The sequence below is a fragment of the Electrophorus electricus genome, chromosome 5 (assembly GCF_013358815.1).
Source record: "Electrophorus electricus isolate fEleEle1 chromosome 5, fEleEle1.pri, whole genome shotgun sequence".
Classification (NCBI taxonomy): domain Eukaryota; kingdom Metazoa; phylum Chordata; class Actinopteri; order Gymnotiformes; family Gymnotidae; genus Electrophorus; species Electrophorus electricus.
Window position 1 is genome coordinate 8,610,890 of NC_049539.1, and position 27,609 is coordinate 8,638,498.

The window sequence follows — 27,609 nt, forward strand, 5'->3', positions numbered from 1 at the left end:
ATTACTAGTTATTAAATGGTGTTTAAGTAATTAAATAGTGTTTTTACCAGAAAGTACATTCATGTAATTAAAATGGTGATTTTGCCAAGTATGTGAACAGAAAGTACATTCATGTAATCAAACAGATTTCACTGAGTATGTGAATAGAAAGTACATTTAATGTAATTAAACAGTGATTCTCATGTGCTCATTTAACTCATGTCCTTTATGCTTTACTTTTTCTGAGTCTCCATGATCTGGGATTTTTACAATGGTGGTGTGGTGTGGGTGTGAGTCTGTGTGTGTTCTGTTGTGAGTTAGGGGCATAGAGCCCTATGCCACACAGCTGTCACATTCCCCACATACAGAAGCTAGCACTTTAATCTGAGTAGCCCCTTATGCTGAACTTTGACTTCTTCCCTCTTGCCAGAGGCTACACCCAGATGTCCTTGGTTGTCTCAAAGGAACAAGCGAGATGTGGAATTACTCAGTCATTTTGCACCATCCATTCTCTGAACAAGAATCTTATCACATTTTTGTTTGTGATCTGCAATAACTTGCTCACAACTGTTTTAATTACTGGTTGCCAGTTGATTATATATTGAATTGTTGTGCACCTAACTCAGACCCCCTAGTCCTTGCCCTAAGTTTTTAATTGAAGCCCTTATTTTTATATTGAATCAGGTGAAAAGCAGAGAAAGATGAAGGATGGACTCAGTGTAGGAAGATATAGGTGTGTGTGTTTTCAAGCGTAGATGTCTACACAAGATCCGTATTGTGTTTTACTAAGCAAGTCCAGCAGGCAGTGACAGAGTGAGAGAGAGAGAAGTGAGGAAGACCCTACTGTGTTTGGAGTGTTTTTCCTTTGATTTGTTAGATTTGTTTGCACATGCTTTTTAAATGTATTTGCTTGCCCTGGTGTGTTAGCTCCTGGCCTGGGGCTGTTTGGCATCTTTGACTCTTCACACAAGGGTGATTGACAGGCACGAACCTTCTGAGAAGCATTTGAAGTTACCCCAGCAGTTTCCTCCAGCCTCACCCTGAAGCTCTACACTAAAGGCCTAAGTGGGTTTTGAGCTTCATTTCGAGGGAAGAATGGCTTCTGATCCTTTTTCTTTACTCATGCAGCATAGCTACCACCTTGTGAGATGATGATGATGATGATGATGATGATAAATTGTGGCTCTAGAATCTTCTCTACACCTTTTCTACCCTATACTTTGCCCACTGCTTTGCCAGTAAAATGGCATTTCTTCCTGTTTCTTTGTTTACTTAATAAGGTGGCCATTTGAAGTTCAGATCTGAGCTTCCTTGCCTGATTAACCTACTTAAAGTATGATTCATGCCTCTCCTGGATTCACATGCAAATCATTGCATAACTCCAGCTATGCCTCTCCCAAGTTTTCCACAATTAGCTGTTTGTGCCAGCCCTAGCCAACCCTTGCATTAAAGAATTTTTCATTTAGAAATGTAATATTTTGGTATTAAATAGCCAGGATGATACTGCCACAATTCACCCTAGACTCCAGAAGGTGGTAGAGTAATTATTGTCCAGACTAAAACGAAAACTTCTGGAAAAGGAAAAATACATTAGTAAAAAAAGGTCTTAAAACACAGCACTGCCATAAGGGCACAAACTCTCTCTCTCTTACTCTGGTTGCCGTTTCATTGTAAGGTCAACGCTCTCTAAGGCTTGGCACCTCGATTTTGAGAGCCCAGGCCAGCCTTGCACCCTGCAGGCTACCTAAACATGAGTGACATGCCAAAACAGAGTTGGGTTTACATTTGAAGCCAAAGGCATGTCACATGTTTTCACATGTGAATGTAGCAGGGGAGTGCTGATGGGCTGACCCGGGCCAGAACTCACCGGTCCTGCTGAGGCATGCCTGTAGAGGCGGAGCTTAACCTAGACTGTGTGTCTGCTGCAGGGACTCCACAGCATTGCTTACTGCTGCTCCTTTGTGGGAAGGAAGAAGGTGAACTACAATAGCAGTTTATTATGAGATTCTGGTGTGCCCATAATTCGCTCTCCTTAAGTCTTTGTGTTCAGTATTGTTTATTGAGAGAGGAACCCCAGAAGACGCTCATAGTATACTGGGTTATTAAAAAGGCCAGATCTATAGGCTTTATAATTGTTTCATTTCCCTTTCCTGGTCTCCTACTTTCTTGTAATTGGCCCCGTCTTTGCTTTTCTTTCGTTCTTACCCTACGCTACCGCTAGATGGCGCACAAAGTAGTCACCATGTACGCCGTTCATCTCTGACATACCATAACTGGATAAGCCTCACGGTGACTGAACCAATTTATGAATGAATGTGATCAAGATATGATACAAGTGTTGATGCAAACTCTTTTGATTCAGGTTTGAATCACCACGTTGGCAAATTGCAAATTTTTCCCTGTAGATCAAAGAGATGCCACACAGAATGACGAGTTGACACAGTTGTCAGTCTGCCCAATTCAAAAGCCTAAAATGGCCACGCAAAATACCTTGCAGCTCGCTGTTCGGCACTGTTGACTCGCACAGTGGAAGATGCGAGTGTAGCACAGTGGATGTTTTCTGCTACTGCAGAACCAAAGAGGAAGGGGGTGTTTGCTTGCTTACATAAAGGATAAAGGTGAGAGGAAGCACGCGTTGCCAGTTCGTTTGTTTCTTTCATAAATCTGCCTTCCTGTTTTTTGCTGTTTGTACGCGTTTTTTGAAACACACACATTCACATTGGGGGAGGTGGTCGAGGTCGGCACTGTGGGTTGTTTGTAGTCAAAGTATGTTTCCGTTTTTTCTTAATCATTAAAATTGTTTTAAACAATTGCTTGTAAATTTTGATGATCTGTACTGCGACACATTTGCCTTTGCAAATGGCTTTGAAAAAGATGTTTTTTCAGTGTCCTATTTGAAAAAGCAAAACAAAAGGGACATACCGCAATCGTACATAAGGCTGTAGATAATGAAAGAGGAAATACTGTTTTCGAAAGAGACGAAGCCACAAACACACAGCCTTAAACACTAAAAGAGGACGACACACGCAGCATGTTTTCGGTTATAACTGTACATACTGTACTGTGTGTGTGTGTGCGTGCATGGCCGTCGGTGATGACACGGTGGGAGTGGCTATATGGGAGCCCCGCCTTCTCCTTCCCCTGGCCACGCCCCAGAACACACGGTGATTGACGCGATTTCACCCAGATGTAACTTGCGCGTCCATGCGCTCTGGTGCCTTCGCCGTGTAATGCTGTAGTTCAACAGTACAAGGGCCATGAAAACGGTGCAAGGCACGTCTGCTTCATACGCGTCAATGTAGCTCCCGAAACGGCTCGGTCCCATCGTGTGGAATAGGGGAGAAGAACGGTGACAGCGAGAGGTTTCAACCCACAAATATCATCCGGGACATTGTGTCCGACTGAAGCGAACCCAAGCAGTGCTGGAGAGGGATTTCTTTACCGCTGTATACATGATTTTTCGGGTATTATAATTCTACATTTTGTTTTGGTAAGACAATGATGGCGAGTGACTCTCCGGCCAGGAGTCTGGACGAGATCGACCTTTCGGCTCTACGGGTGAGTTAAGGATGCAAATTCATCGCTTTGACCGGCGATTACATTTTTTTTTTCTCAGCATCTCGCTTTTATCTCAATGACGGTAAGCAAAATGGGCGCTCATATTCCGAGCCGTGCACCTGACCAGGCGGCTGGAAATAGCTGACATATAGCACACGAGATGGGCTCAAGGCGCACCAAAAAAAAAAAAGACCCCATCTTTTTAACAGGCATTCCTTAAAAATGATGAATTAACCATCCACTTGAACATATTGCTTTTGAGCACAGGCCTCCGGTTCGAATGCCTGATGGCTTGAGATATATTTTATGTTACTAAGATCTCAGACGACGCTGTGAATAGAAGCGAAGGAATAATGCGGCAACATTGTAAGTGCACAGAATAATCCAGAGACCGTTACTTTATCATGCCGTACAGACCACATTTGACCCTACATGAAGAACGTAGTGTACCAAAGGATTTCGTGAGGGTGTTTTCAATTATGGGACTGGGCATTTATGCAGGTCTGTGATAAACGAAAATCTGACACCCAAGCGTCATTTTTGAAATGCGTTAAGATGGGGGGAATATCTTATTTGTAGTGTAGCTCATAATCCATTTTGATTTTCTCTCATGCCATATCTATGACATTTCGAAATGTTGGTTTTTCAATACAAACAGGAGTAGTTGCCCTTAACTGGCCATTGGATGTCTATTTGTGTGGAATGTTTTCTTTACTCGTGTTCGTGCAATATAACGGCTCATGCAGCACAAACCTACACAGACTAGCGTGTATTTTAGTTGATTCCGCCATTTCATGTGTTTATAGTTGCACTATTTGTGGGTATGATATCCCTTGCGTTCCCTCGACTGATTTGCAGACATACAGATAGACGGTGGCGTTGAGCGTTGCGGTTCGTGGCCTGCCTACTCTTTTGTTCCCCTCTTTAGAGCTCGTAGCTCGGTGACATGCACTCCACGCCTGGGTGGGAATCGCTCGGTCTTTACTGCTGTGTCTTAATTGGGATGCCTCGCAGATCCCCGAGTTCAGCGGTGTCGAAGAAACGAGACGGTCCTTCTTAGACGCTGGCACGTTAGTTATGCAACGTGATCTTACCTGCAACCACCCAATCATGTCTGAACATGAACTGAGCTGTGACGAGCAGGCCTACATTTATGCGTGAGTAACTGGGTTATTCCTGCGTATAGTGTACATTTTAAATGACCATTTAAAATGACCATCTAGTGTGGTGGCCCATCAACTCCTTGTTGGTTATCGCCACCATAAAACCAGATTTCCATTGGTAAAGGATTTCATCAGGTCACCTTCATGTTGCTGATGGTGACTCTACATGTGCTTTTAATAGGCTCACAGCCTTAGGAAAAACAGTCAGACTTGAAAATATATAAAACCATTTAATGGAATTTAATAGCCATGACAACACAGGAAAGGAAGCTGTCAGTCTTGCTTCCATAATAATTGTTTGGGACACATGTTGAGTGAAATTCTTTTCTTTTTCTGTCTTGTTTTACTCATGCTTGGTGTAGGCGAGTGGAAGTCGTGTGCGCCTTGTTTCCTACCTTGTGGATGTCCAAGTCTGAATTCCTCATTCCTGTCTGAAAGCTTGTGAACTCAATTTCAGCCTGCATACTTAGAATTAAAGCGTGCATCCCAAGAAAAATTGAATACAGATTCAGGTTTATCTTCCATGCTACCTTTTGATGTAGTTCAGGTGTCTTGGATGCTGTATTCCCGTTGCCACCACACCCATGGGCTAAGGCTTCCTTGTGCTTGCCCACTTTCCCAGGGTTCTTTGTGCTTGAAATTAGGTCACCCAGTGCCAGATGCATGGCCTTGCCTCACTGGGAAAGCATATCTGTGTTGCATGTTTTGTTTGTGTGGATCTTAGCAGTGGAGTTGGTACAGCTATCCCTGCCCTCTGGTGGAATGTATGGGGGAGGTTTTTTTGTTTGTTTTTTGTTGTTGTTGTTGTTGTTGTTTTTTAGGGTTCACCTGATATGTTTGGTTCTTCTACATGTAAAAATTGCAGCACAAATTCATCAGTTAGATTTTGCCTTGGTAGCTGAGGTGGACTATTCTGCTCGCTGTGAAGCACCTCCATGGTGGCCTAGAGACGTCTGTCTTAACCCAGAATCCAGTTTTTATCAACGGCAAAGGCTTTCGGTCAACAACAAGGCTGCACCCGCTAATATACAGTGTGTTGGCCATGCTCTTTTTGACCAGAGACCTCGGAGCTAATCCTGGGGGGCATGGTCCTTTTTGTTTGGTTGCCAGGTGGGACTTTAAAATTATATGAGTAGGCATATGCTACATGGCAAAAGCCTGTATCACGTATGAAGGAGGACCAGCAAAAGGCCAGGATAGCTGTGCTGTGGTTCAGGCTCGGCTGGGGTTTGTGCTGGATGGGCGGGCAGGCGGGCGTTGAAGCCACCGAGCTTCGAACCCTCAAGCGCCCAAACCCTCTCTGGTCTGCTACCACCACCACAGAGTGTTGGGAGGGTACCCATTCTGACAGGCTTGCGGCCTTGTGAGGTGCAGATGGCCGGCATTGGGACCGGCCATGGCGGGCGGACCGTGTGCCCCGAGCGCCTGCTTCAGCTAGGCCTGTCGGTCGGAGTGGAAGCAAAGCACCAACGGGACTAGCTCAGAGGTGTAACGAGCTAATATGCCAGTGTAATTGGTTCCAAATTAGAGCTCCTGCCTGACTGTGTGATTTATGCAAGGAACAAGTGCTTAGGGACATGCGTTGGTTTGTGACTCTCATATAAGGCAGCTGCTCTCCTCAAAAAAAAAAAAAAAAAAAAAGAAAAGCAAGGGTGCTGAGATTTTTTGAGTGCTGACAGTGGTCTTGCTCAGAATGAGCTGTGCTGTGAGTTTAGAAGTGTTTAATGACATTTAGAAAATGATGTTGATAATTTGTTTCTCCTTTTTACAAAGGCCTCTTCGCGTATTGGTCAGTGTCTTTCCTCTTCTGCCCCGCCGCCCCATTTTTACTCTTCTTATCTAGTAACACAGGCATGATAATGTTTGCTTTTAGGGCAGGTATGTGCTTGTAATTACCATAAAGGCCCTTTGTCAATAGGTCAGACTTCTCCTTTATTCACACATATAGGCTATTACTCAAAAGCCCCTCTAGGCTTGTCATTGTTTTGTAGGCTTGTAGTTGCTGAGCTAAAAGCTTTTGCTCTTCCCAGCATGCCTGAGCAAGTGTTTGTCATTGCCTGTGTTTTGTGCACTTCTAGGGGATTGATTTGCTTAGGGCGTTGTAGTCTCAATCTCTTTAAATGCTGGGAACATTGGTAAACGTGATACATGAACTGTCATCTTTCTGCTTATGCACCTCTGCTTACACCAGCTCATTCTGGGTCATGTGGAGTGGATGTCACTTGTGTGCTGTATGCTTTAAGAACCTTTTATTTCCTAAATGAGTAACTTAAGTTTCATTATATGAGTGTTCTTAAAGATATCCTGGCTGAGGATAATGTTCTAAAGAGAATGCTAAGTGTTTGATGTGTTGCTTCCATCTTCCCCAGAATAATGTGTGCTTTACTTTCAAGGCTTCTGCAGTACCTATATGATCCTTTATGTTCCTCCATCCTCTCAATGCACATGAAGTCCCAAGGCTTGGACATGTGTCTTCTATAATTAGCTAAGCTCCCTTGTCTCCTCACCAGTATAGGCCCATCGTGTGTGGTGATTTACAGTGCACAGTTGCAGTGAGGAGACCTGTGCCTAGAGTTCTGGCCAAGAAGATTTAAAATGAAACGATAAGGTGTCAGCTTTAAAATCAAGGGTCTGTTTAGAGCTATACAGGAAGAGCCACACAGGAATCACAGCCTTTTAAATACATATTACCTTCATTTCAGGGGACAATGAATAATTGGTCAGCTCCCCATACTGTTATTCCATGCCGGAAGTGTGGTGCATAATTAGTTTATGTACAAGAGTGCTAAAATGTACAGTGGATTTAGTTTAGGGGTGAAATGATCCACTGTTTGGGATATTGTTAAGAACCTAGATTTCATTTAGAAAGAACCTGGCAGGGGAAGGAAGACCATTACAGTAGATGACCAAAGAACACTTTCAGATGCAAAGAAAAAAAACTGTTGAACAAATTTACACTGTCTAGGCTGTCAAGACTTTCCATTTAAAACTACACCAGCTTGGTGAACCTGTCTCCAAGGGTTTGCTGCTAAGACCATAAAAACAGCAGTAGAGTTCAGGGACAAACCATTATTGACAGGTGAGACTAAAATGAACCTGTAGCAAAGTGTGAGGAATGAGCAGTGAGGGAAGGAGGCTCTCCTGAGCGAGCCACCTCATCTGTTAAACATGACGGCATGGATGTGCCGAGCTGCGGGCGGAGCTGGCTCACACTCGTCTGTGTTGTTGAGGTGACTGTTGGCAGCCACGACAGGATCTCACTCGGTTGCAGCAGGACAAAGCCCGATGCCAACCACCACAGCGCATGTGGAGCGGGTGCGCGGCGAGTGTGGAGCGGGTACAAGGGTGCGCGGCGAGTGTGGAGTGGGTAGGAGGGTGCGCGGCGAGTGTGGAGCGGGTGCGCGGTGAGTATGGAGCGGGTACAAGGGTGCGCGGCGAGTGTGGAGCGGGTACGAGGGTGCGCGGCGAGTGTGGAGCGGGTATGAGGGTGCGCGGCGAGTGTGGAGCGGGTGCGCGGTGAGTATGGAACGGGTACGAGGGTGCGTGGCGAGTGTGGAGCGGGTGCGCGGTGAGTATGGAACGGGTACGAGGGTGCGCAGCGAGTGTGGAGCGGGTACGAGGGTGCGTGGCAAGTGTAGAGCGGGTGCGCAGCGAGTGTGGGGCGGGTACGAGGGTGCGTGGCAAGTGTAGAGCGGGTGCGCGGCGAGTGTTGAGCGGGTACGAGGGTGCGTGGCAAGTGTAGAGCGGGTGCGCGGCGAGTGTGGGGCGGGTACGAGGGTGCGTGGCAAGTGTAGAGCGGGTGCGCGGCGAGTGTTGAGCGGGTACGAGGATGCGTGGCAAGTGTAGAGCGGGTGCGTGGCGAGTGTGGAACGGGTACGAGGGTGCGCGGCGAGTATGGAGCGGGTACGAGGGTGCGTGGCAAGTGTAGAGCGGGTGCGTGGGGAGTGTGGAGCGGGTACGAGGGTGCGTGGCGAGTGTGGAGCGGGTACGAGGGTGCGCGGCGAGTGTGGAGCGGGTACGAGGGTGCGTGGCAAGTGTAGAGCGGGTGCGTGGGGAGTGTGGAGCGGGTACGAGGGTGCGTGGCGAGTGGAGCGGGTACGAGGGTGCGCGGCGAGTGTGGAGCGGGTGCGCGGCGAGTGTGGAGCGGGTGCGCGGCAAGTGTGGAGCGGGTACGAGGGTGCATGGCAAGTGTAGAGCGGGTGCGTGGCGAGTGTGGAGCGGGTACGAGGGTGCGCGGCAAGTGTAGAGCGGGTATGAGGGTGCGCGGCGAGTGTGGAGCGGGTACGAGGGTGCGCGGCGAGTGTAGAGCGGGTGCGCGGCGAGTGTGGGGCGGGTACGAGGGTGCGGAGAGGGTCCGTGGCAAGTGTGGAGCAGGTTTTTAGTGCCAACAAACAGAATGTTCTTGACCCAGCCTGAACCCTGCTGAGCATGCATTTCACTTTTTGACGGAAAGACTGAAGGCAGAAAAGAAAACATTAAACATCTATTAAAACCTGTGGAGTGTCACCTGGAAGCAGATCTGGTTTGCAGGTGTACTGTTACTTAGAGCTTTTACATTTATGCTCAAATTGGTAATCGCTTATTCATAACTATTTAATGTCTTCAGATGGATAACCCCAGCAGTTAAATGACAAAGGCTGAAACTATTAAGTTTCCTGGGTTATTTTTATTCATTTTTAAGATCTGGCTTTATTAATTTTCTTTGCTGGATTGAAGCTTCAGAAGCGTAATTTAAAGAAACCTGATGTGGAATAGTCATAATGCACACTATCTTTGTGTTGTAATTGTGAATGATTGATTTTTTTTATTTTTATTTTTTTATTATTTATTTTATTTTTTTTTGGTAACTGTCAAGTGACTTTAGTTAAACCTTCTGAATGGTGTTTGAAATTAAATTCTAAATGAAGTGCATCGCATACTAGCCTGTGTTTTAGTGGACAGTATCGCTACGTTGCGTTTAATACATGATTTGGCTGCAGTCAGTATTACTGCACGATTATCGTGCTGCATATTTAAAGGTCCCGCAATACAGTGGGCTTCTTGTCGCACAAGGTCGGCTCTCGGAAGTGCGACACGAGACGGCCTTGTTCAAATGATGATTAGCCTAATGCCCAGCCCTTCACAGTTCACCATCGTAAGGTGGCCATTTCCACGGTTAAATCCAAAGTGACGGGGCGTCCATCACGGCGTGGCCGTGCTGCTGCTAGCATGCCCGGTCCATGCCCAGAGTGTTCTCGCCCCAGGAGAGACGAGTTCTTCTCGGCTCTGTGCCCGGGCCTCTCCTTTGAAGCGAGGTAGAGTTATGGGGTTGTTCTCCTGTAATGGAAGAAGGAGCAGCAGTAATGGTGCTTGATTTAAGGCCGCTGAATGCGGCTCCCGAGCTCCCTGGGAAATCACGGCACTGTTAACGGCTGGGCCGCTGTTCCGGACAGCGATCCTCTCACTTATTGACCCACTGGGGATGCAGGTGAATTCTCTCGCCTCTTCGGGTTGAATAGCACCAGGACCTGCCTTATCTACATAAATGAGGTGGGTTTTTTTCCCCCTCGCCGTTAAGGGTGGGGGAGTGGTTGTATGTCTCGCTGCTATAATCCTCTTCAGAATCCCAGAATAAATGTTAAAACATGGCACTTTTCCATGTGCCTTTACTCTTTTCAGCTTCTAAATTATGGGTCATGTACAGGTCATGAGGTTTGTGTTTTCATAGATTCTGGGTGAAATTCATAGTGCTGTCAGCAAAAAACCCCTTGGTGTTCATATATGGGCTCAAGAATGCTGAATGTGGCACAAAACCACAGTGCTAGCTGAATGGTTCCAGAAAAATACAGTAGAATAATGCCCTTTGTTTTGTTTTGTTTTTTAAAAAGGGTCATTGGTGGTTCTACGCTTCTTGAAGTTTTCAAGTACCATACGTTCTCTGAATCGTAGTGTGGGAGGTGGATATGCAAAGTTTTGTTTCCCTAAAGCATCGAAACACAGCAGTCATTATTGTGTGGTAGAATGAGAGGCACGTCAGGTGCTGTCTTCCATTTGATTATCAAAGCTTGAGAGAGCCACAGCCACATTGGCTCGTTTACAAACGCTAGTTTCTCACACTTTAGCCAAGAGGGAATTGGCTGGGAGAAACCCTAGACAGTTTACAGCCTAAGGTGAATCAGACCTGCTTCCAGGATTACAGTTGCATGAGGCTGTCAGAGATTGGCTCGGGTCATTACACAACAACTTCGAGAGGTGTCTGACGTGGGTTGGTACACGGTGATTTCCTGAGGTGTCTGATGTTGGTTGATCAATCCTGTGTTTAAATGCCAGCAGCCTCTGACCACCCTGATGCAAGGGGCAGGCCATGAGTTCATGGCAGAGCCCACGCAAAGCCATAGCAGCTCCTTCCATCCAGTTTTCCCACATATATTTAGTGGCCAGGTGAGAGCTGTCGTCCTTAATTTTAATGATCTTGTTAAGTTTATTCGAGTGTGCCGTCCATTCCACCCATATTCCGTGACTTGCGCGTGAAAATGTATTTAACATCTGCACAGCATTATCTCCTGTTTATTTCAGAGGAATCACATTCAAGCTCCTTTTTCCAAGTCAGCAAGTTTGCTGAAATTCATGAGGCACCTGCCAGCTGTCCAGAGAATATCAGGGAAGAGGCTTGTGGGGCAATCTGGTCCTGAACCTCTGCCTGACATACTTGAATGTTCACCTTTTAGGATTTTGAACTCAGACTCCCCCTTATTTGTACTAACGCTTTCAGCAACATGAATGGCAGCTGTTATTGGATTGCCATGGCGTCTACTTATCCTCCTCTTTACTAGAGGTTTGTTGTTTTAGTTGTTTACTTTTTTCTTTACCGGCTTGTGCATTGGTGCGTGGTACGGAGGCAGTATTCTGCAAGTCAACTGGCAGTCAGCTGGTTTTCCTCAAGCTTCATTTTCACAAGAAACCATGATTCCATTAATTTTTCTTGTCTTTTTTTCCACTTGAAGAGAGATGTGGTTTTCACTTTCATTTGGCAGTTGAACTGAACGGGTCTGACAATGACAGCCATGGGGCTGAGCAGGTCTCGAATGGCAGTCATTGTAACTCATTTGTAAGTTAATGAGTTCAGTTCAGAGTTGTGGAATGCCCTCTAGCAATCTGAAGTGCTGATAACATTGAGTTCACTCGTTATGATCATTTTGTGCTGTTAGTCAAAGTTATTTGTGATGTTGAGTGACACAAAACTGGAGCCACCTGTTCTTTAGCTAAATTCATATATGTCTGCTCTGCTTATATTTTTGTCTAACAATTAAATGAGTGGATGAGTAAAATGTTGCCTAAAAGCAGTAGATTACTCAAAGTAAACAAAAGGTGGTTGGTGGGGTGGGGACTACAACATCAATATGATGGGCCTTATCACACTATAACATGCTAATCTATCATGATATAGATTTATGCTTATTTATTCCAACCCTGAGTAAACTATGAGTCCAGAGTAAACTGGTATCTACCGATATTATTTTTACTTGTTTGGTTTAAATGTTTTAAAGTTTCCTTTTTGGAATGCAAGGAGCACCCCATACATGAGACTGTGTATGGAATGGATTATCTGCAGTTCTCATGTGAGAAACGCTTTTGTGAAAAAAGATCATATCAGCTAATCTTTTTTTTTCCCCATTTTTTCTCCACTTAGGACCCTGCTGGCATATTTGAGTTAGTGGAGCTTGTGGGAAATGGGACGTATGGCCAAGTGTATAAGGTAAGTGCTCCTCACTTGCCTCCCAGACCACATTGTCTACCTGATTCGTCTTAATACAACGGGTTCAAAGCCCGTGGCACCCTGCACGCTGGGGGACCGTGTAAAGGGCTGGCTGTCAGCATCAGGAGTTCTGCTCTCTGATCTCATTTACCTGTGCTGTGCAGTGCCAGAGCTTTTGCACTGAATGTCTGGAATGCTTTGGCAAGTCAGGACCCATGCGTTTCAGTTCGACTCCTCTCCACCCCAGTTATACTCTTCCAATCACTCAAGCCTCTGTCAGATGCACAGATGGACCCTGCATTTGTTGAGATGTTGCATTTGTTTTCCCTCAAATGTCTTGCCACAGTACACAGCTTGCATCAAGCTTGTGAGCAGGTATTTGGCTAGACTGCATATGAGTAACTGAGGCTGACTCATAGCTATTTTATGGGCTGAAATGCTAATAGCAGCTTGTCTTGTCCAAATCGGAACGCAGAAAGCCATAAATCACCAACCGGTCTGTTGACGGCTTACTTTTAAATGAGAATCCTGTGAAAAGCACGTACTGCGAGTCACAAGCCTCTGGTCTCACCTACGGGGTTTTCTCGCCGTGATCGTGCCTCTAGGATTAGGTGGCTGTTGAGTCATATGGAGCAGCTCAGGTCTGAGTGGGGACCGCCACACAGCACAAAGACGGCCCTTCTGCAGCGGCGCGCTCCGGACGCCGCGTGTGCCAGCCATGCTTCTGTCATTTCTTGCAGTTCCACAGATCTTTCAGCCTCAGCAGGCAAAGTGTAGATAATAAGGCGCATGACCGGTGAGTGAGAGGGGTTTGCATTCACTGGCTTTGACAGAGCAGCCAGTCAGGAGAAGTTATTTCAGATGACATTGACCCATTTCTGTAACGGTGACACCCCTGAGAACATCAGCTCTCCCCGTACCAGTGGGATTATGAAACCGAGCCACCGGAATGGAGGGTTTAATTGGACTAGCGAGTGTGCGTGCATCTGTTCCCACTGAACCCGCCGGCCCACCTCTCAGGGACTCGGGTAGTGAGGATGGGTTCATGTTGCTTCAACATTTCTCGGGATGACCTCCGCCACCACCCAGAATCTGCCGCCTCTGGCGTCTTTGCGCCAGTACAAGTCACAGCCCAGTGTTCTGAAAGCACTCCGGTCTCAACTTCCTGTCTGTTAGCGGGAGGGTTTGGACGGATGCCATCTCATGACCTTTGTGATGCAACAGTTTGATGCAACTGTGCCCAGCTCAGTAAAAAGCAGAACACGTCCTTGTCTTGCTGGCTTTCTCGAACAGGCACGGCGACAGCACAAATGTCTGCTTCAGCCGTGGACGTTATACTTGAGATGGGGAAATGTGAAGAATCTCAGGCAGATGTGATTTAGCAATATTAAAGTGAAATGTTGCAAAGACATTTTGTAATGTCTTTAGAGCTAACTTGATCAAATATTTTCTGACTGATATCGGTTTCTTGGCAAGGCACAAGTCGCAGCGTGCGTGCCTGTCGAGAGAGAAGTGGGGGAAAGAGAGAGAATGAACGGATGGAGAAGGAGGCAGTGTAGTGTGTCAACGGATGTCAGCATGGCAGCTGAACCAGACATTTCTCTGTTCCCTCTTAAACACGGCGTGGCTGTGCCCCGCATACCCAAAACAAGGCCCTAATTTCAGATGCTCTGCATGCTTTTCCCACAGAAGAAAGGACCCTTATTTTGTAGTGCCCAGAACCACGGGCCAGAGCTAGAGCTCTGATTCTCCTAGTGTGCTAACAAGAGAGGCCAGCACGGTGAGCACTGTAGTGAGGCAAATCAGCCCAAATGTTAAAAAGACATAAAGCAGGCTCCCTCGTCTGCAGGCTGCATGTGGGTGCTGTTTCACATGCAAATTCTGCTGGCGTAAGAGTCCTAAAATTCTCCCGAACAGTGTGCGTCCATTTGCTTGTAGAGATGAATAGCCTGATTTCAAACCAGATTGGAGATTTTAATTTTTCTTTTTGTTTTATGACTGTTCATTTTAACTGCAGCTGGTCATTTCTAGCTAAAAGCACAGCGTGCATGAGAGAAAGCACACTCAGGAACTGTGAGTCAGAGCGAATCAGGACTGTGAATCAGGGTGAATCAGCTCTGCTAAATGATGAATGATATTTTGGAGGCACCAACAATGACACTGTTGAAAGGTCTTTAATTGGCTCCTGTGAGATGTGCCTCGCACCTTTTTTGCTCCGTTTCGGCTTTGATTAGGTTTTCTGGTCTAGGAAGTCAGTGGTGTGAATTAGAACAGCAAATTATCATCTACAATAATCCCTTTGAAAAACAAAACAAAACGCATTTAGTCAGCAGCATGCAAATTTCATGGATTTTCAAAGGAAGGTGACTCAATCTGTCTAATTAAAACTTCCTGTTTGGGCCCTGATATTGCAGTCTGTGTGCGCCGTGTGTACATGCTGGAGCTATCATAAATGGCGGGAGATCAGTCACCTTCGGGGGTCAGTAGACATGCGATGGGCTGCCTGGCTGTCTAACCCACCACTTTCCTGCTCACGGCAGATCCTCACAGCCCCTGGCTCCGCTCTGTCAGCCCTGCCGCCCCCGCTGGCACGGCTCTGCCTCGCCTCGGCTCCTCTCCAGATGCCGGCTTGTCCCGGATACACATGTTGAGAAGAGAAAGGCCTTCTGTGTTGTCAGTCCTGACATTTATCACTCAGCTTACCCGCTGCAGTTAGGCGTGGACATGACGAGGGCATCATGCCTGAGCGCTGCTGTCATTTGCCTGACCACAAGTGGAAGCAGGGGCGCGGTATGACTGGCGTCCTTGCCGAGGGTCCCACGGGGCTCTTTCGCCAGCGGTGCGCCGTATTGGGAGGCGGAGCTGGCTGTTAACACGGGGCCCGGCGCATGGGAGGATCGGATTGTGAGTCGGGGTGTGCCAGCCCCCCACCTCCACCCACTGTTACACCTCTTCGCCCGCTCCGCTCCCAGCAAGCTGCTCCGAACGCAGGAAGCAGCAGCATTCCTGTCAGAGATCGTTTTTTGTTGCCGCTTTCTTGCTCGAATCCGTTTTTGTGTGTCTTATGTCTCTTCTTTTTTTCCTTACAGTCCCGCCATGGGCCATTTTGCAGCGGGCTCGGTGTGCATGTCTGTGCACGTCTGTGTGTGTTCCATCGCTCCCCCTTTTTTCTCACCAGGCTCGACTGGAGGAGGGCTTGGGGACATTTCCACCATGTGCCTTCTGCGCACGGACGGGCACGCACTCGCGTTTGGGCTCCGCTCGCAGGCCAGCTCAGCGCGCTTGTTCCTCTTGAGTCATCTGTGCTCGGTGGGGGAGCCGAGAGACAGCTCACCTCCCCCCCGTACTGTAGAGAAGGATCTGAGAGGGTCACGGTGGGTCGCGTGTCTCAGCAGACAGATGAGCTTGTCTGGCCCAAAGTGTGAAAATCTTCAACCTCCTCCGCCTGCCAGGCCTGTTGCTAGGCTACAGTGGGGAAGGAATTAGCATGTTGTGGTGTTTTGTTTTTTGTGTGTGTGTGTGTGTGTGTGTGTGTGTGTGTGTGTGTGTGTGTGTGTGTGTGTGTGTGTGTGTGTGTGTGTGTGTGTGTGTGTGTGTGTGTGTGTGTGTGGTTTTTTTTTTTCCTTCCTGATCACAGTGGCATTAGAAAAACCCTAGAAAAGCAAACACTGCTATAAGTTTCTTATTTCAAAAATGTCACGGAATATAACGGTCCAGGTGTTTTGATTAGAGCAGTCTGGTGCGTGAGCTGCCTGTGCTGCCTGGGCCGTGGGAACTCAGCCAGCGATGGCCCCGGCCCGACACGCTCTCCCGTGCTTCTCAGGCATGCGAGCAGTGGCAGGCCGGCTGATGAAACGGCACAGCAATACTTCCCAGCTGCGTGCTGATGGCAACCGCATGTCCACGGGCGCTACTGGCGAGTCTCGACCCACGCTCCTCGTGGACAGCCGCTGCCACATCAGCATAAGGGGTTCAATAATTGATTTAGCACTCTTGCTGGAGGGAGAGATGAAGATGCAATTTCGGCAATCTATGGACAGACAGTTGCTGTGTTGGGCATTTTTGATGAATAATTTTCAAAACTCAGTAACACATAAGCCAGGCACATGGAGACAGACAAGTGAGTTCTGTTTTTGGGCTGTAATGAAGATGGTGGTGGTGATAATTTTTCTGTTACATAACAGCATGCAGCCCTGCAACACTGGTGTTGTAGAGTACACAGAGTTTCTCTCTCTCTATCTCAGCCTGGGTTTGTGGTGAAAGTGTGCTGAAATGAACCTTCTCACAGACTCCGAGCTTCTGCAGTCTTCCGTCTAAGCCCCCCTCCAGTGCGTCGCGGCCTTTCACCCCAGATGAGTCGCGAGTTCTCGCGATGAGCCAAAACGACAGCTGAAAAGGTTCTTCGTGGTCGCGTGCCACCGCCCGACGTCTGCCTTACTAATCTGTTCCACTGAACCGAATGTCTGCAGCTCAGGCATCCGGCTGTGGAATCTGACACAGAGCAGGCCTGGTTTCACTCTCTCGTTTCTGTAAATGATGCTAAATGATGTGGAAAGCTGCTGTCGCATTAGCATGTACCCGCCCCCTCCCCACAGCTCACCCTTATCTCAGACCATGCTGTGTTCCAGCAGCCAACCGCTCTGGTCCGATAGTCTCGCTTCCAAATCCACATGGTTAGTTTACATGTTTTCCTCCCTGTACGAATACTCGGTGTCAAAGTCACTCTGACACGTCGCTCTCAGGGCCAGTTCCTGAACGCTTGTGGGGCTGCGATTTGTCAGCCTTGGTACCAGGATTTGCTGATGGGGACTGAGGGCCTCTGTGCTGAAGTGACAGCAGTGCGTTAATACTTTCCCACAGTGGAAAAGTCAGTAATGAGGACTGGTGGGAATGGTGGAAACCTGGGATTCACGTGTGCGTGCGTGCGTGCGTGCGTGCGTGTGTGTGTGTGTGTGTGTGTGTGTCTGTCTCTCTCTTTCTCTCTGTATAGCACCACCTCTCCTCACCTTGGTGTGCTAGAGTGAAGGGAGTGAGTGCAGATGTTGCAGGCAGGGCTGCAGGCAGTAGGTACAGAGTTAGCTAACAGAACACACCTCAGAGCTGCCGGGGTCCATCGTCCCTACCTGCACCTGGGTACTGGGCTCTCAGGTTAGGTGTAGCCATGGCGTCTGCCGCCTGGATTTGTAGCTTCATTCCCTTTGTTTATTGCTCGGTGGGTTCGGACGGGGTGTGTCCTGGGCAGGAGCAGCGTGGAGTCGCTGGAGTGAAACAGGGATCCAAAAGGCTTTGGGCAGCAAGCCGCTGCAAAGCCCTCGTTCGACTTCCGCGCTCCTGTGCAAATTCCATGCCGTCCGTCCGGCCGTTGGGCACAGAGGCGATAGCCAGTGGCCTTGTGACACGTGCTGAAGAGTGGCGGCCCTTTCGGTCATTCTGGGATGTGAGGGTTGTTCTGTTTAACTGATTTTGTTTGTCTGGCAGTCGACTGTTGAGTAGCGCTCCCGAGAGATGGCTGTGTGTCTCGTCCACCTCTGATGGCAGGCTACCATGGAGCCTGTTCCTTTACTCAAGGCTTGTTTGTTTTTTTTCCCTGAACATGTGACACTGCTCTCTCTCTCTCTCTCTCTCTCTCAGATCAAATGTGCTTTAGTGGCATGACATGATAATACCCGTTACCAAAGCAATACATTATGTGTAAATATATTATTAATGTGCAAACACACACGTTTTTTCTTGCTCTCTCTTCTGTCACTCTCTCCAGGGCCGCCATGTCAAGACGGGCCAGCTTGCTGCGATCAAGGTCATGGATGTCACAGGGGTGAGCAGAGCAGTTCCCCCAACCCTCTCTCTCTCACCTCTGTCTCACCTCTCTCTCTCGCTCGCTCTCACTCTTTCCTCTCTCAGTTCAAGTCAAGATTTTTTTTTATTGCCATGACTCTATAAGACATAAAATATTGGCAAAGCAAATACTTTGGAGCTAAACATGATGATAATGGTTAAGTAATAAAATGATGCTAAAATTAATGTGACAAATTAAAAATTCTAATAATTCTATTCTAAATTATAATAAGACAGATAATCAGTACTAATAACAGTAAATATGTTGGCAGGATAAAGATGCTGTGATGAGGTGTGGTGGTTGTACTAGTGTAGAGTACGTTACTCACTGTCTCTCAGGCGGTGGTGATGTTGATATTTTGAAGCAAGAGATGCTGTGTTTTTCTCCAAGGACATTTTGTGATTATTTTATTTTTTTTTTTTAGATTGGGATAAAATTTAGAAATTTGGGAGTATACTCTTGAATTACTGTGAAATTTTAGCAAATCTGTGTGAATTTCACAATGGAGGAGAAAGTGTTGTTCTGTCTCGACCTGGCCGCTCACACTCTCTCTCTGCGCTCCTGTCTCAATTTCCCCTCTGTTCCCAATTATTCACAGTATAGCACTGCATGCATAAGCACAGGCTTCTTAGTGTGCGTGTGTGTGTGTGTGTGTGTGCGTGCGTGCACGCGCTTGCTTCCTCTGACAGGATGAGGAGGAGGAGATCAAAGCTGAGATCAACATGCTGAAGAAGTATTCCCACCACCGCAACATAGCCACCTATTATGGCGCGTTTGTCAAGAAGAACCCGCCCGGCATAGACGACCAGCTCTGGGTCAGTCAGTCAGTGTGTGTATGTGTGTGTGTGTGCGTGTGCGTGCATGTGTGAGTGTGTGAGAAGAGGTGATGGCAGCTCACTCACTAAGGCCTATTGCTGTGTGTGTGTGTGTGTGTGTGTGTGTGTGTGTGTGTGTGTGTGTGTGTGTGTGTGTGTGTGTGTGTGTGTGTGTGTGTGTGTTAACACTGACAGACACACTTCCCTTGTGGTGAATGATCAGTACACTCAGCACAGTGCAGGGCAGGCTTATGACTTCCTAAAATGTCACGGGATGGCTTCGACATGCTCACATGCTGTGTGTGGTCAGTCAGTACAGACAGACGTGTGCATATACACGCGCACAAAGGCTGGGGGAATTTACCTTGGGGACTCGGTGGTCCTGGCTGTTGTCTGCATCGGTGACCACAAACAAACAGACTGAGAGGTTCAAAGTATATGAAGGATGTACTAGACCTCATGCATCTTGGTTCATTTTTAAAAACCAGCACGAGTACAGATGACTTCCTCTTTAGTGCCAAAACAAAAGCCATAACTCAGACATCTGCTACACGCTCTTTTGCTATGTTTGCATTGCACCAGATTTATCTTTGATTTGTCAGTCGTTTTCTTCTCGGTCCCCGGCTTTGGCTGGTAATGCCAGGCCGGTCGTGTAACCTTCATCCACACCATAATTTGCTGCTTTCAAACTGGTTACCGCGATGACTGTTTTAGACCCTGAAAAGTGTTTCGGTGTCCATGAATAACTGCATTGCATTTTGGGTCCATTTTGTCTGACAGACACACATGACAAAAGACCAGACCATGTTTATTGCCATTAGTATTGTTCCAATGAGTGCTAGTTCAAGTTCAGGCTTCAGAAAGAGTCTGATCTCCATAGGATTGAGGACTTGATATAATGCAGTGAAAAATTGCTATTGTTTTCATTGTGTGTGTATGTGTGTGTATGTGTGTGTATGTGTGTGTGTGTGTGTGTGTGTGTGTGTGTGTAGCTGGTGATGGAGTTCTGTGGTGCTGGCTCAGTGACGGACCTCATAAAGAACACTAAGGGCAACTCTCTGAAAGAGGAGTGGACCGCCTACATCTGCAGAGAGATCCTCAGGGTGAGCAGTTTGACCTCCAACCCACAGAGGGTGCTCATTGTGCCTCGAGGATGCAATTAGGCTCTGTCCCCCAGCAGTCTCGTCCCTGCCGTCTGAATGTGTGTGTGTTTGTGTCCGTGCTGTAGGGCCTGACCCACCTGCACCAGCACAAGGTCATCCACCGTGATATCAAAGGCCAGAACGTCCTGCTCACGGAGAACGCAGAGGTCAAACTGGGTAAGCGCAGGCTCCCAGAAACATGAGAGAGCCCCCCAAGCTGTCGGTGGTAGCCAGTCAATCGTTCTTTGAAGGGACGCGTGTGGGTGTGTGCGCGACTGTGTCCCGTTGCTGTGGAATGATGGCCGTTCAGCGCAGCAGCAGAGCCCTCAGGCAGGCCCTCTGCTCTGTGCTGGCTTCGGGGCCGAAGGCCCTCCCAGAGTTGGAGGACTTGTGCTTTAATTTCTCCTCCCCATCATTCGAGATGTGGAGGCTGCTTGCAGAGGGTTGCCACAGCAACGCTGCCTATGGTGACAGAGAGAGTAGGGACGAGGCAGATGGCTGTGTACGGTCCATCAGAGACTTCTCGGCTTGTTACCATACACTGACATATTAAGGCCAAGTGTTTCTTTATAAGTGTGTGTGGCTGCACATGTAATCTCTTGCCAGTTGACTTTGGGGTGAGCGCACAGTTGGATCGCACTGTTGGTAGGAGGAACACATTCATTGGAACACCATATTGGATGGCTCCAGAGGTCATTGCCTGCGATGAGAATCCGGATGCTACGTATGACTTCAAGGTATTTTGACAGACGGCCTTTTCTAATGATGCTGTCACTGTCGGTGTTACCTTAGACCTTAAACTGGTTTCTTGTTTCCTGTTTCAGAGTGATCTGTGGTCTCTGGGAATCACAGCCATCGAGATGGCTGAGGGAGCTCCACGTAAGTCTACAGCATTGGTCCTGTGCTCAGGTGAACCACCCCTGCCTCCCTCATCTTTCAATCTCTCTCTCTCTCTCTCTCTCTCTCTCTCTCTAGCTCTCTGTGACATGCACCCGATGCGCGCGCTCTTCCTCATTCCCAGAAACCCCGCCCCTCGGCTCAAGTCAAAGAAGTGGTGAGTCTTTCTTCCCCAGATCCCTTATCACATTAAACATCTCCTCCTCTGTTCTGCTGCCCTTAAAAACAGGCCTACCTCGAGCTGTGAGAGCGAGGCCTCACCCCGCCACTCTGGAGTGCATGCGCAGCCTTTCACTGGTACAGCGCTTGTCTCTCTCAGCCCAGTGACGATAGGTTGCACGAGCAGAGAGAACCAGTCATGTAAGCGTCCTAGATAGGACGCCAGTGCCCCTGCTACCTTTACAGAGCAGATGCCGCACTCCAGTGAGGTGGGTTTTTTTTTTTTGGTCGTTTGTTTAAACAAACGCGTTCAGATGATTGACAGGGTTTAGGACTCCTGATGCCGGAGGCAATTATGCCCACCGCAGTGCTTTCGCTCACTGTAGACGCCATCAGAGGAAATCGGACTCTCAGAAGTCCTTCAGACGCAAGCGCCATCGGCTGTGGTGTTCAGCTCGATGACTTGCCTTCGTTTGTGCACACATGGGCGCCTCCTCATCGTGGCGCTCATTTGCGCATTGGAGAGCCATCCGTCACCCCCTCGTGATAAACGAGAGATGCAGCGGCCCGCCGGCAAGATTTCGATTGGCTGCTTACAAAGCTGCTTGTTGTCAGTTCTCGTTCTGCTCCGATGCTGGATGTACTGATCAAAATGTATCTGGGTGTACTGCATGCGGAAACGCATGGGAACCCAACGCCGGGGGCGGAGTCGACCTAGCTCTTGCCTCACCTCTCCCGCCGGCTCCGGCGGCTCTCGGCAGGTCGAAGAAGTTCCAGTCGTTCATCGACAGCTGCCTGGTGAAGAACCACACGCAGAGGCCCAGCACGGAGCAGCTGCTGAAACACCCCTTCATCCGGGACCTGCCCAACGAACGGCAGGTCCGCATCCAGCTCAAAGACCACATCGACCGGACCAAGAAGAAGAGAGGAGAGAGGGGTGAGTGGGGGGAGGGGAGGAGCCTGGAAGGCGGAGTTGGGAGTTGAATGTGAAATCTCATTTCCCACCTTCGTCTTTTGCAGACGAGACGGAATATGAGTACAGCGGCAGTGAGGAAGAGGAGGAGGAGCGGGACATGGGTGAGCCCAGGTAAGGTAAACCTCCCTGTGTGTGCGTGTTGGGTACGTGTACTGGGAGTGTGACGCACCTGTGACCACTTCCTCTGCCACCGCCCTCCTACAACAGCTCTATCATCAACATCCCCGGCGAGTCCACCCTGAGGCGGGACTTCCTGCGGCTGCAGCTGGCCAATAAGGAGCGTTCGGAGGCGCTGCGCCGGCAGCAGCTGGAGCAGCAGCAGAACGAGGAGCACAAGCGCCAACTGCTGGCCGAGAGGCAGAAGCGCATCGAGGAGCAGAAGGAGCAGAGGTGCAGACTGGAGGAGGTACGAGCGAGCCAAGTGAGGGGGCCACATGGCCCGGGGGGCCGGGGAGGGAACAGGACACGGGGCGGATGGAGCAACGGGGAATGAATACAATTTCCACAGCGGATCTGTCCAGCCTTTAAGAAAAACAAGGTGCAGTTCTTTTTCCCCCAAAAGAAACAGCAGGAAAGGGCCAACTTGGTCTCTTCTGGCGGCATGAGTGTAATAATAATAAAATAATAAAGGCAGTGCGGCATGCCGCCACACACATGCTTCCTCCTCCGCTGTGTGTGTGTGTGTGTGTGTGTGCACTTGGCCCCTTTAATGTCCCCAGCCAGAGATGTTTTACGATCATCACAGAGGAACGTTACCGAGTATCCTGGAGCAGAGAAAATCACAAGAGGGGACTTCACACAGAGGGAGATGGGGAGAGGGTGGCTGGAGGCGGAGCCGGGTGTGGCGGTGTAGCGGCTCCTGAGGGATGAGCCGCAGAGGGGTTCTCGGTTGGCGAGGGCGTGGAGATACTGGCAGGGTAAAGCGGGCCCCTCCACCGGGCCGCTGTCCCATCTCTCGTGCCTGTATTGGATCGGGGGGGGGGGAGGAGGAGGAATGGTGCTCACTTGTAGGCAGAGACATGAGGGGTGTCGCCTGGTGCTGTCCCCCTAGCAACAACGCCGGGAGAGAGAGCTGCGGAAGCAGCAGGAGAGGGAGCAGAGGAGGCGCTACGAGGAAATGGAGCAACTGCGGAGAGAGGAGGAGAGGAGACACGCCGAGAGGGAGCAGGTGCGCGCGCGCGCACACACACACACACACACACACACACACACACCCACGCACACATACTGCTGCGGAGAGGAGACACACTGAGAAGGGAGGCATGAACACACAAGCAGAGTGATCGAAACGATGGAGAACAAATGGACGACTCCTCGCCCACGTTTGCTCAGACGTCAGGTAATGAAAAGGAGGAGTGGAGAATCCGTGAAGAAAAGGGCCCTCGCCCAGACACACACACACACACACACACACACCAGCGCCTCACCTTTAGCAGCGCCAGGCTCGCTAGGCTCGTTTGGGTGGAGCCTGCACGTTTCTGACATGGGGTTGGTGCTCTGCTGTATGTCCCAGGGCACAAGGCACACACTCGTGTGCACACAGAGGGCATGACATCGGGGACATGTGTGGGCATATGCACGCCTGATTAAAAACAAACTGGCATCACTGTTTCGCTGAAACGCGAGCAGAGAGCGAGCGCACGCGCACACACGCACGCGTTATTTCTCTCGTCTCAAACTGCAGCACTGATGCTTTGTGTGAGACTCCACTGTGGTCACTGCAGTGTGGTGATCAGTGTGTCTGATGTCCTGCCTGGCATAACGCTCCCTTCTCTGCTGCGTCTGACTCGCAGCCCCCCGGGAACGGGAATGTTCTGCGGGAAGGAATGCATATTTACACCGTGTTCCTGATGGCGCTGTCCCTTCCCTCCTCTTCCCTCCACCCACCCGCTTCCAGCTGTGCAGCTCCCGCACCGCTGAAGGCGGGGAGAGCACCTCCGGGGCGCAGGGGGCGAGGGTGACCGACCATGCAAGCGCTTCAGGATTACAGAGCAAACCATTGCAGTTACAGAGCACAGTTATGGACATGCAATCTATAGATACACACACACACACACACACACACACACACACACACACACACACACACACGGGCGCTCGAACCGGGGAAAAAAAAAAACCCACGCTCGCAAAAACATTCCGACAGCACTTCAGAGCTACAGCAGTATGGCTGCCAGAACACAGCGTCAAGAGCTGAGCGCGTTTAAAAGTGACAAGCCTTCTCTGCAGCCAGGAGAGAGGCTCAGAGTTTTCCTGCTGCTGACAGACTACTTTAACCAGGGGCGTGGTCAGTGGAGGTGTGGTCGGGCCACGCCCACTTGGTGCGCCCCACATCTGCTTCACTCTTTATGCTTTGCCCAATGACTGCACCCCCAGGTTCTCCTCATCCAATGTTTCCTTTTTTCACCTCCTTTACTTCAGTGGTTTCTTTTGGGGTTTTCTGTCAATGCATATTGCAGATTAATTCAGAAACCTGTTCTGCCCTTCCTGTATCCTTGATGTTTGCTCCTCGTTTAGGTTTCTAATTTCCTCTGATACTATTTCTGCTTCTTCTCTCTTTCCACTCATCCTTGTTTTTGTTATTGTTCTCTTGCTCTCATCCTCTCTTTCTCCTCTCTCTCCGTCTGTCCGTCTCTCTCTCTCTCTCTCTCTCTTCCTGTCTGTTGGGGTGTGCTCCGCTCTGTGCGGGGATGGCAGGAGTATATCCGCCGTCAGCTGGAGGAGGAGCAGAGGCAGCTGGAGATCCTGCAGCAACAGCTACTGCAGGAGCAGGCTCTCCTCCTGGTAAACTGACCCTACGCCACTGAGCCCTCAACTTTCACCCTTCTCCTCCATCCCGTCTTTGCTCGAGCCTGATTCAGACCCAAAAACTAATCCTCTACCTTCTACCATTTTCCTTCCTGTTGACAGATTATAGCCTCTAGTTCTGCCATGCTCTCATATGGCAACACGCTAAATTCTAATAATAGATTCAATATCCCTGTCACTTTTACTACACGGTTTTACAGCAAATTTCACTGTAAATTGAAAGAGAATAGAAGGGACACAAAAAGTGGATTCCATTAGCTCCATGGCCCAAGGTTTTTCAGCGTAGATCTAGCTGGGGTCCGTGAGGAAGGGCTTTCTCCTAGCTGCTCTTTCACAGCGGTTGTGGTGTGAAGTGCCCCTTAGGCAAGGGGTGGTTATCCCCCCGCACCCGTCCTTGGCCTGCACTCCCTCTGCAGTGCACACAGGGTCGCGTCCAATGGGCCGATCAATTTTTCGACAGCCTGGAGGTGATTAGGCAGCTCTGTAACTTTGCCTTATTGCTGTGGGGAAATTAGATTTTGAGGTGGTAGATAATTGGCTATCAATAAATTTATCTCGCGTAGCTGATGGGTTCATGTGAAATTGTTTCCCCTGTAGATGTCTGTCGTAGATACAAATGCCCTCGATTCAAAAAGTTTCTGAGCCTTGGGGCCACCTCAAGTTCGAAGGTCTCGCCTGCGTTGTTTGGGAGTGATGTTATAGCAAAGCACGGTAACGGGATCTGTTGGCAAGGCTGATATACACCAGGCTGTGATTCTTCTGCACGGCATCCAGAGGTCAAAAAATCACAAGATTTGCCTTTTAGAATCATCTCACATGATCGTTGTGTGTGTTTGTGTGTTTGTGTGTGTGTGTGTGTGTGTGTGTGTGTCTTTCCTCTTACACACATACCATCAATTACAGCATTCCTCCAGGTGTTGCAGAGGCACCATAAGCATGTACGCAATAATCCTGTAATTCCCTCTTGCTGTCGCTCGTCTATCTGTCCGCCGGCTCCAGGAGTACAAGCGGAAGCAGCTAGAGGAGCAGAGGCAGGCAGAGAGGCTGCAGAGACAGCTCCAGCAAGAGAGGGCCTACCTGGTCTCCCTGCAACAGCAGCAGCAGGAGCAGCCGCGGCCTGCCGACAAGAAGCAGCTCTACCACTACAAGGACTCGGTCAACCCCAGTGACAAGCCTGCCTGGGCTAAAGAGGTATGGAAGGAGGTGGCCGACGGTAGCGAAACCGCCCCACAGAGTGTTTTGGGGGTGGGAGTGGGACTCCGTTTTATTGCTGAACATTGTTCTCTCATCTGCAAGCGTCAGCGGCGTCTCTGTCGTGTTTTAAGTGCCTTTTGTGGTGCTGGTGTGCATACAGGTGATGCGGCGAGCCCAAAGTAACTCCCCCCGTCTCGCCACAAAGAACGAGCACTCCTGCAGTCACCACGCGGAGGCGCGAGTTTCGCACCACATCCCAAGCCATCTCCCCAACCGGCCCCCCTCCTACCCGGCCGCCGCCCCCTCCCACAACCAGAGGGAGAGGGCCGAGGCTCAGCTCAGGCAGATGGGTGGGAATGCCTCCCGGATTCGGGTGTCCTGCGAGCCCGACCTGGCCCAACTTGCCCAGCTGTATCCAGGTTTCGAGGGGCGGGGACGCACCCCTGGCCGCTCCTTCCAGAGCGAGGTAGAAGGAGACAGGAAGGCGTGACTTCAGACACGATCTTACTGTCGCTGCCTTCAGTCATGACTGGAACTGTTGTCCAGTCTTGCTACCTTTTTATCAAAGGGCCTGTGGGAAAATATTTCTACCGAAATTTTCTCCAAATCCCTCTCTTTCATCTCTCGGGGAATGCTCATGCCTTCTTCGTCCTTTTCCTGGTCATAACTTCCAATCTTATGGGTGCTAACTCCTGTTTGGTGGGATTCTGGGTTTGGTGCCTGCAAAACTCCTTTGTCTCTCCAACTGCCAGGGTTGGCCTCGTCTCTTGTGATCTACAGACCATTCCTCTTCCTCTTCCTGCTAGCACAACAACCTCTGCAATGGCAGTGGGATCTGAGTGTGTCCTGCCATGTGAACCATAGTTAATGCCAAAGCAAAACTAGAACTGAACATAACTGAATGATTTAATACCTATTCATTGCTGTATTATGGTTGCACATCAGATTTGCACTGAAGACCACACAAATCCCTCTATGTTGACCAGTGGGAATAGAAAATGATCAGTAACTAAGCTTTTCTCTCCTCTCATCCTTTCAATGTTTTTTTCCATTAGGTGATTTCCTCTGCTGAGAGATTAACATTTTGGTTGAGAGTATATTCCATATACGCAAAACCAAAAACGTTGTATACCGTAAGGCTTTCTGAGCACACCCTTTATTGTCTGTATGACAGCGACATTTTGAATTGAACACGTCTCCTGTTTTGCTGACAAGCGGGTTCATATGACCTTTACCACCCCCCACGTTTAACCCCTTGTCTTCCTGTAAGTGAGCAAAACGTAGCCATATTCCCAAACCAATTGGATTAATGAGACAAATGTATACAGTCCAGATAAAGTGCTCTTT

The 27,609-nt window shown here is 49.0% G+C and overlaps 1 protein-coding gene across 5 annotated transcripts in view; it reads left to right on the forward strand.

The window, feature by feature from the left end:
• Window positions 1-3,158: 3,158 nt before the first annotated feature.
• tnikb (TRAF2 and NCK interacting kinase b) overlaps window positions 3,159-27,609 on the forward strand; it is a 35,606-nt gene continuing 11,155 nt past the window's right edge. For 3 of the 5 annotated variants that reach the window (XM_027008042.2, XM_035525998.1, XM_027008044.2), the window contains exons 1-15: window positions 3,159-3,537; window positions 12,370-12,435; window positions 18,194-18,250; window positions 18,961-19,086; window positions 20,079-20,189; window positions 20,315-20,405; window positions 20,835-20,965; window positions 21,053-21,107; window positions 21,204-21,282; window positions 22,046-22,221; window positions 22,305-22,371; window positions 22,468-22,666; window positions 23,312-23,428; window positions 24,958-25,044; window positions 26,068-26,259. In XM_027008042.2, coding sequence (XP_026863843.2) covers window positions 3,478-3,537; window positions 12,370-12,435; window positions 18,194-18,250; window positions 18,961-19,086; window positions 20,079-20,189; window positions 20,315-20,405; window positions 20,835-20,965; window positions 21,053-21,107; window positions 21,204-21,282; window positions 22,046-22,221; window positions 22,305-22,371; window positions 22,468-22,666; window positions 23,312-23,428; window positions 24,958-25,044; window positions 26,068-26,259 — 1,614 coding nt within the window. In that variant the 5' untranslated portion in view covers window positions 3,159-3,477. Of the gene's footprint in view, window positions 3,538-12,369; window positions 12,436-18,193; window positions 18,251-18,960; window positions 19,087-20,078; window positions 20,190-20,314; window positions 20,406-20,834; window positions 20,966-21,052; window positions 21,108-21,203; window positions 21,283-22,045; window positions 22,222-22,304; window positions 22,372-22,467; window positions 22,667-23,311; window positions 23,429-24,957; window positions 25,045-26,067; window positions 26,260-26,422; window positions 26,729-27,609 lie in introns of all 5 variants that reach the window. The other 2 variants (XM_027008045.2, XM_027008043.2) reach the window with 2 other exon arrangements.